The sequence below is a fragment of the Arvicola amphibius genome, chromosome 1 (assembly GCF_903992535.2).
Source record: "Arvicola amphibius chromosome 1, mArvAmp1.2, whole genome shotgun sequence".
NCBI lineage: Eukaryota > Metazoa > Chordata > Mammalia > Rodentia > Cricetidae > Arvicola > Arvicola amphibius.
The window spans coordinates 187,099,649-187,111,707 of record NC_052047.1 but is presented as its reverse complement, the minus strand read 5'-3'; the positions used below and the strand labels follow the sequence as shown (position 1 = coordinate 187,111,707).

Genomic DNA, 12,059 nt, shown 5'->3' with positions numbered 1-12,059 from the left:
GAATTCAGGGGCTCATCAGCACCCAAGTTTTTAAAACATTACAAACATTATTTACTACATTTTAGTGCTCTCTCTCTCTCTGTGTGTGTGTGTGCGCGCACGCTACAGCATATGTATGAAGTCAGGACAACTTTTGGTAGCCATTTCTCTCCTTCTACCACGTGGTTCCCTAGAATCAAACTTGGACCTTCAGGATTGGCAGCCAGCCCTTTGCCTGCTGATATATCTTCCTGAGCCAAGCACCCAGCTTAAAGGAGTCTTTGCCATTTGGCTAGCAGGTGAGCCTGCAGGCTGGTCTCCTGGACGGTCTAGTCTGTCAAGTCAGCAGTTAACACTATCACAAGGCCGTTCCTTTTTCAGCACACCTGTTGCTGAAGTTCCTCCTCAGGGGCTGACGTAAGCCCTGTCTACCCTGACCCTTAAGGGTCAGCTGGCAAATCAAGGCACGATTCACTCTAGAGAGCCAATGTATTGATTGGGCTTACTTACAAAGCATAGGTTAGGGGTTACTTTCTGGAATGCTGGTGCCCCCCCCCCCCACAAAAGGCCACATCAGAACGTCTTTACCCAACAGGGATGATGGTGTTCCCAGGCCACATAGATGAAGACCCTTCCCCTAGCCTCATGTGCCTATATACTCAAGCCCCTCCCTCAGGCCCTGTGTATTAGGGCAGAGTTGTACACAGCAGGAGGTACGAACAGCCAGATACCCAGAGGAGGATCTCATGACCCTGCCCACGCCTGTCTGAGGGATGTAAACAGTCAACAGCTGAGCTCGCAAAGATGGCTGTTGTTTGGCTCCAGAATAGTTAGTCCTGTGCAGCAATGTTGTATATTCCACCCTCCCCAAAACCTGGGAGTTGGTTCTGTGACCGTCTGTGACTGTCCTCATCCTGTGACTGTGACTGCCCTCATTCTGGGAGGGGGAGGGGGGAGAAGTTCAGTACTGAAGTAGTTCAGGGTCATTGCCACAGCAATCAGCCTAGCTTTGAACCAGAGGCTTTGGCCTCACATGAACTCAGTTGCATCTCCGCAGGAAGGACCCAGAGATAAACAGTGTGACTCCTTTTACAGACCCAGATAGGAAGCTGAAGGGGGACCCCAGTCTTCTCTGCTGCAGGCCAGCCTGTGGAAACAGTCGTCCCAGTTTGCTCCCCACAAGTCCCATGTTCCAGTTTGCTCAGCACAACTGATGCCTGTTGTCCTAGTCACCCTGGCCGGCTAAAAGGCTGAGCAGCCTGATGGAGCCTGGGAGGCCTTTGCAATTACATTAGCTTCTGGCATCATGAAAGGGAGATGCTAGCCTCGCCCTCCCTCCTCCACTCCTTCCTCCGGCTCCCTGGGACTTCGTGATTCAGCAGCAAGTCAGAGGCAGACTAGACTGTGACGCCCAGGGAGCGACTGTCATCACCACCTTAAGACTGCCACTGAATGAGGAGGGAATCTGACTTGTTGGGCCCCCCACAGAGTGACCCCCCCACCCGTCCTGTCTGGCCAGAACTGATTGAAGGGCTGTGAGAGGTGGGTGTGCCTGAGGTGGGGGAGCCCTGCCTTTTCATAACCTGCTATATCAGGGATGGGGGAGTCCCAGATACCTAAGCTACTTCTCAGCACACTCAGCCGTTAAAAATACCAAATGGTTTTGCTGAAAGGGGCCCAGCCGGAAACCTCTGAGAATTTCCTATTAGGGCAGTGCCTTCCTGGGCTGGAGGCCAGGCACCTTATGGATTCCTCTCTGCCATTCATTTGTGACTCAGCTGCCCCCACTGTCAAGAGCCACTCTCCCCTTCCTCCTGCGTGTTTCCTCCCCGGGGTTGCCTTCTACCCCTGCACCCACAGCTCCAGGAGGGTGGGGCTTGAGAGTTTGTGCGTAGCCTCAGAACTAAACCAGGGTTCCCGGTTTGGGGCCCAACCCAACCACAGCCACTCATTGACTGATGTTGGACAAGGAAGTGTCTATAAGCCTTGCCCTTCTTACCTGAAAGGGGAGAACATAGCGTTGCCAGGGAGAGAGATCCAGGAGTCCTGAGTAGAGGGCTACAGACTCTGATGGCAAGACAAGCCCAGAGGCTCTGTCTGGAAGCCTTTTGGGAAATTTGAGCATTGCTCCTGCTTCATATGAAGGCCCCTAAGGTGTGGCTGGTGCTGGTACTGGTGCTTGTGCAACCCTGGCCCAGCCTCAGAATCCCAAGGAAGCATTTTGGGAACACAGATAACCAAGTAGGCGTGGGTGGCTCCACCCTGGGTTTCTAGCCAGATTTCTACATGGTTCTGTTGAATGGTCAGCCTGAGCTTCAGTGTGGTGCTTGGTGACATGTGCCTCGTTCCTCTGTCCCCGTCCCACGGGGACAGCCAGCCTGCCTCCCCACTGGGGCTGCTAACCAGCTCGAAGACAATCCCAGACAGCCTTCAGAATGGAGGAGGAGGCCACTGAAGGGAGGGCGCCACTCCTGCTTGGCCACTGGCAGCCCTGGGAATGGCCAGTGTACTGTGGAGTTCTAGAACACTGCAAGCCCTTTGGGAAAATGGCGGCTCTGAATTGCCAGCAGTGGCCTGCTCTTCCCCTTGGCCAGCCTCAGTGGAAAATCTCGGAAAAGGAATTTCCTCTCTGGGTGGGAAACAGCCACCACATACCAATCCTTTCCCTACTGGGAGCTCTCCCCACATCTGATCACAGAGGGGGAACTGGTGGCAGAGGTGGGCTGGGGCTCAGCAAGTGTCCCAGCGATGAAACACCACGAGTGAATTGGGGAGGAAAGGGATTATGTGGCTCACCCTTCCGTATCACTGTTCATCATTAGAGGAAGTAAGAACAGAAACTCAAGTGGGGCAGGAACCTGGAGCAGGAGCTGACACAGAGGCCATGGAGGGATGCTGCTTACTGGCTTGCTCCTCGTGGCTTGCTCAGCCTGCTTTGTTATAGAACCCTGGACCATCACCCCAGAGATGGCCCCACCCACCATGGCTGGGCCCTCCCCCATCAATCACTGATTAAGAACATGCCCTACAAGCTTGCCTGCAGCCTGATTTTCTGGAGGCATTTTCTCGGTTGAGGCTCCCTCCTCTCTGATGATTCTATCTGTGTCAAGTTGACATAAAAACTAGCTAGCACATCAAGGGGGCAGGATGAGAGCCCGCCCTCTTCCGAGTGATGGGATACAGATTTGTGTCACCAAGCCCTACTCTCCACCCTTCCTAACAGTGCAACCTCTGCCCCACAGGCCCTGCAGATTTTCATCGCCCCAGGGCCTCATTCTAGCACTCAGGAGGCAGAGGCAAGCGAAAGTTCAAGACCAGCCTGGACTACGTAGTGAGGCTGTCTCAATACCTAACAAGAAATGCAGCTTCCCAGACCCTGCCCAAAAGCTGGGGAGAGGGAGTCGGGACTGTCCCTGCCACTCTGCTTCTATAGGCCAATCATCTTTCCTGTTGCCTAAGGCCACGCCCTCAGGACCTCAAGGCTGCCTGCCCTTCCCCGCTGAGACCCTTCTCCTGGGAGCAGATCCTGCTAGCTAGTTTGCTTGGCCAAAAATAGGTAGTAAGTGGTATTTTCTTTGGTCCCCAGGGACCAGGAGGGCAGTTCCTCTTGTCTCCAGATAGGTCCCAAAACTGGCTCCTGAGAGTTACCAGAATTCAGATTTTAGGAATTCCATGAGACTGGGGGAGAGAAGATGGGGGAATGGAGGGTACTGGCAGAGCAGCCAGATTTGGGGTGTCTGCCTCTGCTTGTTACTGACCCTAGATCGACCTGTGCCTCGAGGGCAGAACTGGGCAGACTCCAAGCAGGGCAGCTGGAAGAGGGGAGGGACTATATGCTTCTGGTTCAACAGTTATTTTAAGTGACAGGATTAGAACCTAGTGCTCACTTTAGAAGCTCAGTCTTCACTCCTACCACTCCCAGCTTCCTAGGTACCCCTGCAGAGTGTTCTAAGAGAAGACCCAGTGTCAGCCTTATTTAGCCTTTCAAAAAAAGGAACTACAGATGATAAATATTGTTCCCGCAGGCAATGTTTGCCCCCCACTTGCGCCAGTCCCAAAAGATTGAGTGGGTTAAAGCAGCTAGTGTGTGCCTTAAGGAGCCTTGGGGGATGGGGGAGGACACCATGGAATCAAAGGGTCGAACAAACTAACTGAAGGAATGAAAGCTTGCTGAGGAAGTCGCTACTGGTCTAGCGAGGCGAAGTATTGGGAGGTGGAGTGTTCCAGCAGTGGGGAGTGGGTCCGCCAATGGTCAGAACCTGGGTTCTAGCCATCGCCCACCCTCCGGTAGCCTCAGTTTCCCTGTTTAGCAAGCGCACTGGAATCTGATAGCCTTATTGGATCTATTGAGGATTAGGGAAAGGTGAGCCCCTTTGGGCAGGCCGGGGCGCGGTCTGCGGAGCGACAGGGCGGGGCGAGGAGGCCAATTGCGCCGTGGGGAGGCCGGGCTGCCGGGCCGGCGGGCGGGTATCGCAACGCGCAGTGCGTGCAACTGCGGAGCGCGCGGCTCACAGAGCCGCGGCATCACATGAGCAGAGGCGCCGGGAGCTGCCACAGCGCACCGGTGTGCGGCCCAAGGCTGCAGCTCTGTGCCCCCCGCCCACCCTAACCATGTCTATTTGTTGTTGTTTCTTTTTCAGAGATTATGGCAGTTCCAAAAGGAAATCAGGTAAGAGAATCTCAGCGCCTATTTTTCTCACCTTCCAGCTACATGCACTTGTCCCTCTGATCCTACGCAGGACTTTCGCGGGCGGGGGTGGGGGGGAATGCCTTTCTGGCCTGCGGCACTATCATCCTGCCTGCCCCGGGGTGGGGGTGCACATCTATTGCCGCCCCCCCCCCGTCCTTTGCCCTCCAAGTTCTCTGCCACGTACACCTTCATTCTCCTCCTTAGTCCTTCTGACTCCTGGATGGGAATAGGGGTGCATGGGGTAGGGGGTGTCTCGGAAACGGCTTAAGCACCTGCAGCATCTGCAGCCGTATCCTGCATCCCAGCTGCAGGAGCCACTGCTGGCTACCTCTGTGGCTTTCCCGTTCGTCCTTCGCACTACGATGGGAGAGTTTGTGGATATGCAGGTTCTTCAGCGTGGGAAAGTGAGAGGGAACAGAAAAGGGGTTGCTCTTGAGAGACTCGGGATTGCTGCACCTCACCACTGACCCGAACCCTCCCCCAACTCTGAGCTTGCGCTGCTCAGGGCTGTGGGGTCAGCTGCAGTAGTTTGCAGAGCTGGGGGTGGGGGGGTGGCTTCGGGAGCAGGTGTAGGTACTTCCCAAGCAAGAGCGAGGTTATCTTCCGACACTATCCCAGGAGGGCCAAAGAAAATTCTTTCTGGGTGGGGGAGGCTCTCCCAAATGGCACACCGCCTGGGTGTGGGTGGGGTGTAGTTAGTTGGGGGAGGGTGATCTTTTGTTAGCGCGATGAGTTGGTGAGTTTTGGGGTGCGGGGCTGGGGCAGACAAAGCGAGCTATATTGGCACGTCTGTTTCCTGTATGTGTCATGGTGGGGCAGCGTTGTGGACAGTCTCCTGAAGAGTCTGACCCTTGGGGCTGTGTTCAAGGCTCCTATATCTCAATGCCAGGGACTGTGGACCAAGTAGAGGCTTGTGTGCCGCTGCATAGGTGGGAGCTGAGGTGGAAGTAATTGTATTCTGTGTCTTTGTAAACATAGGTTTGGATGTGCTAGGTGTACACATGCTGTCTTGTGTCTGTGTGTGGGAGGCCACGGGTTGGGTTGTGCGGACATGGGTGGTCCTGCTGATAACTGTGCATAGGCTGGGTGTCCTCCGTGGGCCATAGGCTGAAGCATGTTGAAGCATGCTTGTGCACTTAGTTGTGGGGTAGGATGTGTGTGCAGATGACTGACAGCTGGGCCAGGGTAGCTCAGGTAGCTCTGCAGCAGTGAGGCTCTTCTTTCTGTGACAGGAGCCTGAAAAGTTTGGTCATCAGCACTGCCAGCCAGAGCCCCAGGGAGAACCGGGCTGGAGGGGCAAAACTGGGGCTGGGATAACCAACCGCTTGTTATTGCTGAACCCCAGCTTCCTGTTTGGCCTTGGGAAGTCTCTTGTTGCCGTTATGCTTAAAACAATAAATAATGAGGATGCCTGTCTCATGTGATATACAATAGCTCTTAGCGCCCAATAAAACCTATGAAATAATATGTGAATAATACTATATATAGTACTGTATGATACTGTAGCGGTAGCATTAGTATATATAGCATTATCCCTGGGGTCCTCCGGTTTAAGTTGGGGGACCTGCCCACTCCTCCGTGCCCCACCCAGGCTACCTCTTCAGTTTCTCTGCCTTCCATTTTCATCCAGGCAAAGGTCGGATGAGGAAATTTAATTTACATTGGTATGCTTATGGTAATGGCCACTTAATGTCATGGTTAAAATGGCAGGCTGGAGCCAGGCATCAGGCATTTGGAACCAGGCTCCTCTTCTCTGTGACTCATGGGAGATTTCTCCCTCCCAGGACCCATTCTGTCTTCGTAAATTAGGGATGTTTACATCACTTTGTGGTGGTTAGCTGTTTTTCTTTAGATCGTTATCTTCGTATGTCCTCAGGTGGGCCTTGGTGCTTGGTCAGCCCTTAATCTGTGTGTTTCTATGATGTTGTTGTTTAATGAAATCAACATTTAAATCAGTGAACCCTGAATAAATCCAATTACCCTCTCTAATGTGGGTGAGCCTCATGCAGTCAGTTGGAGGCCTTAATGGAACACACACTCAAGCATGCACACACACACACACACACACACACACACACACACACACACCAGGTGCTCTGCTGTAGCTTGCCTTTGGACTTGACTGCAGCCGGTTCCCAGGCTCCCACCTGGCCTCTCTCATCACAGACTTGGTACTCAACAAGCTTCCACAGTCACATGTGCCAACTTCAAAGTTTTTTTTTCTATATGCACATCGTCTTGGCCTGTTTCTCTGGAGAGCCCTAACACACACGTAGGTGGCAGTGATGGAGACTGGATCAGTTGATACTGTGGGTGTGCTTAGATCACTGCCCACCGCAGCACTGCTACTCAGTGAGCTCCCGCGCCCAGAACTTTACTTTTCGTGGTCCGCTGAGCCACACTGCTCATGGCTTTTGCAAGGAGAAACCTAAAACTCCAATCTGGTGATGGTCCTCGACTCTGGGTACATGCAGAATCAGAGTCCAGGTTTAGGGCTTACCCCGGCGCTGCGGTGAAGCCTCTCAGGATTGCTCACACGGAAGAGGGATGCCTTTTCTTATCTTTTGCTTTCCAGCCTAGTTCCAAAGCTTGGCTCCTCGGAAGACCCTTGCTGATGGTGGAACCAGTTGTCTAGAGACACGGTCTGGCCGTTGGGGCCAGGTTGTCCTCTGTCTCCTGCTCAGGGAGCAGGTGCATGTCACTTAGGACTTCGGAGGGATGGCTGGGGTCAGGATGCTCACTTAGCCTGTGCAAAACCTAGTTTTAGTCCCCACACCGAATACACCCAGTCTGGTGTGTGCCTGCATCCTCACCACTCAGGAAGTGTAACAGGAGGGTCAGAAGTCAAGAGGGGTGCCTGGCTTCTATGATAGAGCCAACGATACTTGGCTCTATGATACGCTCCAGGCCAGCCTTGGTTATGTGAGACTATGAACGATTTCTAGAATTCCTAGAAAGAAGCTACGTCAGCAAAGACTGACTGAAGAGAACCTCGGTGGTGTGGAGAGGTTGCGGTGTTACAAGAGCCTAACTGTCTGGTGCATCTTCAGCCTCATCAGCAGCCCTTTGTCGCCCTCCTCTGCATGTGACCTAACATCTTTGCAGCCACTAGGTAAATCATTTGGAATATATGAATGGAGTCCTACTTCCCGCCAGCCAAAGGCTAAGGGTACCGTCAGATATTTCTGAAGCCTATAGCGGAGCCCTCCCCCCCCCCACTCCCCATACAGCTGTTGCCTGGCAACCTGATGCATCCAGTGTGTTTGAAAAGCATATAACTTTAGGACTTTCTTTGCTCCAGTTACTATAGACAGATTGCTGCCTCTCTGGAACCTGTTATTTGGGGGAAACCTGGATCGGTGTTCTTGGTTGTGGTTACTCGTATACTCATATTGCACTCTGAAATGAACCATCCCCATGAACCGTCCCTGCTGAGGCAACAGCTGCTGCTTTGGTTGTCAAGATCCTGCTCCCACTCCCACCCTCACTCCCACCCCACCCCACAAAAAAATCAGAAGCGAGGCTTGGGCAGACCTGGGGAGGATGATGTCAGGTGGTTTACAGCCTTGTGGAGGAGGCGGGGTGACTTTTGACCCGGACAGAGGAGAGTGTGGTCTGACTTTCACCTGCATCTCTCCCAGCATACCTCTTTCTTCCTCGGTCTTTCTTTGCCAGGACTTGGTAGTATCTGCCTATCACTAAAGGTCATCTTTAGGCCCTTCCTCCCTCCTCCTATGGACTTCACCTCCAGGTCCACTCACTTCTCCAGAAGACTCCCCTCAGTTGCCATTCCCCATAGCGAAGCTAGGGGGCACTCTCAAAGTTACATTCCACACCTGCTGAAATTCCCCCAGGGACTTCCACAGGGTGAAGAACTCCTTTCTTCTGGCTTACAGAGTCTTGCATAATTGACCCCTGCTGCCTTTCTGACTTGGGCTCTGCCCCAACACACTCCCCACCCAGTCAAACCTGCTCCACCACGAGGTCGTCCTCGGCCCTCAGACGTCAAGCTCATTCCTTTGCGTGGTTTGTACTTGCTGCACCCTTGACCTGGAGTAATTTTCCTCCATTTTCCCCATGGCTGGCTCCCTTTTGAGATTTTTGCTCTGTTGCATACCATCTCAGAGAAACTACCCCAACCTCGCCCTCTCTGTCTCCTTTCCTGTTGCTGACCCCTCAAGCTGTCATGTGCATATTCTTGCTTCCTGTCCATCTCCCACCACCCTGAAAACCTTGGCTGTAGGGTTTGCACCGGTACAAGCTCCACCCACTGTTGAGAGGTTTGGAGACTATGAATGCCCGCATCTCCCCGTGAGAGTCTGGAGAGGGTGGCCTCTCTCTGGGCAAGGAAGATTAACCATGGCTTAGCTGTCCTTCCTGAGCCCCCGCTGTGTTCAGGGTACTGCCCAGGTGTCCGAGTTATGGGAAAATGCCTGCCGCTTGGGAGCGGGCAGCGATGAACTACGGTGCTGATTGGGGAAGTGATGGGGCGGCGAGGTTAGTTGACCAAGAGCACAGCAAGGAAGAGGGCCCAAGGCCCGCGAGAGCCAGCCAGCTCCTCCAGCAGAAGGGCTGTGCAGGGTGGAGATCGAACAGGATGAGGTATAAGAAGGGAAGTGTTACAGCCGGGAAAGAAGGTGGATGATATAGCACAGATTACATGGGGCCTCCCAGGCCATTTTAGGGTGCTGTGCCCATTTCTCTGGGTGAGATGAGGGACGCTAAAGGGATGTGGTGGGGCCAGGGTGATGCGACTTGGATTGGTTTTCTAGCTGGTGATTGGAGATCCATAGCATGGACAGAGTCCAGGTGGTGGACCTCAGCCTCAGGGGCGGCGTTGGGTGGGTTTGATGATTGCGGCTGGGCCTCGGGAAAGTGTGGACAGTGCCAGTCAGATTGCTTGATGTTTGTTTTCGATTGCTGAGACAAAAACATTCTGAAAAGCTACTCTGGGAGGAAAGGTTTGTATGGCTTATACATTCAGGTCACAGTCTGTCCCTGAGGGAGGTCAGTGCAGGAACTCCAGACGGGAGCTGAGGCAGAGGCCATGGAGGAGTGCTGCTTTCCGGCTTACCCCATGGCTCTCCCAGCTTGCTTTTTATACGACCCCGTATTACCTGCTCAGAGGTGGCCCTGTGTGCGTCAATTATTAATCAAGAAAATGCACCACAGACTTGCCCACAGGCAAGAGGGGCCCCTTCTCGATTAAGGTCCCTTCTTCCGTGGACTTGTTTGTGTCAGGTTGACAAAACTCGCACGCTTGAGTTTCCTAGCTCAGGAGCACAGGTTGTCAGTCGTATGACCGTGGACACATTCCTTCAGCTGGAAAAACAGAAGCAGCAGAAGACAGAAGGTGCGAGATTTATTGTAATTGGGCATGATGTAATCCTGGCACTCAAAAGGCCAAGTTCAAGGCCAGCCTGGACCACCTAGGGAGGGAAAGAACCAGGGTGTGTAGGGGGCGGCAGTATCATAAAGAACTGGTTTACACACCAGCAGGGCTGCCTAGGCCAGCCTGCAGCCATAGGGCAGACCTCAAGGATACAGGTTGGGCCCCAGCACAGGTTAGAACTGTTGTCCACGTGGTGGTCTTCAGGGCGTCTTTGCTCTGGTCTCCCTCACCATCACCCCAATGCTGGGCAAGTCTCCTTACCTAACATCCACTGAGGATGGGCTATAGCCGCCACCACCACAAAACTCATTGCATGTGCGGCAGACTGGCCTCTCCAGCTGGTCCGCTGAGCATCACACCTAGCTAGCAGAGGCAAAAGCACTCTGGAGGGACGGCATGAACCATTCTGAGGGCCTTCTGCCATCCAGCAGCAGGAAAGGCCAGTAGTAGCTGTGGTAACCCTCGGTGATGGGCAGGCTTCCTCCAAGAGTTCTAGAGGACAAGGAAGCTCCCCAGCAGGGCTTCCCTTCCAGTTCCCACAGCGCCCGAGGAAGATGCTTGAGAAGTTCTGAGATTCGCCACTAGGCGGCACAGTGGCCCTAGAAGCTCTGAGATCAAGGCTTCCTCGTGGTGCCTCTTGCCAGGCCTAGGGGCCTGGTGCTCCTTGGCAGCGTTGTTGAGCTGTTTCAATGCAAATGAGGTTGCTCAAGAGTGTTGCAAGATGGTTCTGTTGGGCAAGTGTTGATGTTCCTGGTGAAGCCCTGTTTACTCAGCCTGCCTTCCATCTCTGATCCTGAAACGGTCTTACTGGGCCCCGTTGATGAGATCGGCGCTGTTGTGGTTGTATTGTTGGAGTTGAGAGTTTAGGTTTTGGCATCGGACACACTGGGTAGGATTTAAACCCCAGCTCAGCCTTTCGTCGGCTTTGTTATTGGCTTATGTGTTTATGGTTTATTATAGGCTTTGAAAGGAGAGGAGGAGTTGATGTTACCTTCAATTTTAAGGTAAAAAGATTCAATCTTAGCACTATTTCCATCTTGTGAGCCCCAAAGGAGTGTGGATTCTGACCCAGAATGCCTGTTTCGTGCTCCAGTTCTGCCAGCTATTTTTTCTTGAGCAAGTCCTGGTTTCCTTGTGCCTCAGTTTTATCCATAAAATGGGGATGCAAGAGGCCACAGAGATGTACCCGTGCTTCTATAGGAGCAGGTGCTGGTGTTGGCTCCTCCCCACTCCAGGCAGTAAGTAAATGCCATGTTGGGGGGGGGGCTCCAGAGTCCAGAGGGGCGCACGAGACCCCTCGAAGCTGTAGTTATAGGTGACTGCGTGCTGCCCAGCGTGGATGCTGAGAACTCAGGTCCTTTGGAAGAGCAGCAAGTATTCTTAACTGCTGAGCCGTCTCTCTAGCCCTGTGCGTCAGCCTCTTGAATAGCACAGTCAAGCTTGCATCTCTAGGCCTAGCCTTTAAGCTTGGGCAGGTTCTGTTTGTTTTTGCTTGTTTTTAATGTTCTTACTTAATTTTTTTTAAATTTTATAAACTAATATAAAACCCTTGAAAGTAAATAAAAAAATCACACATTTAAGCTGTTTGTGTGTTTGGGCATGTATAACGTGTGGAGGACAGAGCACACATGTGGGAGTCGGTTCTCTCCGTCCACTGTGTAAGTTCCAGGGATGAAGCCCAGGACTTTGTGGCAAGTGCCTTGCCCACCAAGCCTTACTGGCCCCTCGCTTTGTACTTTTGAGACAGTCTCACTCCATAACTCAGGCTGGCCTTGAACTCATGGCAGCCTTTCTGCCTCGGCCTCTCCGGTCCTGGGTTAGAGGCATGAGCCGCTCGCTGTGCCTAAGTTTAGTCTTTATTGTTTTTTAAGTTTTTTATTTAGGTTTTTAAATTATTATTTTATATTTGTGAGTGTTTTGCCTGCATGTATGTCTGGGCACCACGTACATGCTTCCTGCCTGAGAGGCCAGAAAAAAGTGTTAGGTCCCCTAGAACTG

General features: G+C 52.8%; 1 protein-coding gene across 1 annotated transcript in view; it reads left to right on the top strand.

The window, feature by feature from the left end:
- Sh3pxd2a (SH3 and PX domains 2A) overlaps nt 1-12,059 on the top strand; it is a 203,038-nt gene that overhangs the window by 117,641 nt on the left and 73,338 nt on the right. Inside the window, 1 exon segment of the mRNA XM_038321072.2 lies at nt 4,620-4,648. Within this exon segment, the coding sequence (XP_038177000.1) occupies nt 4,620-4,648 (29 nt within the window).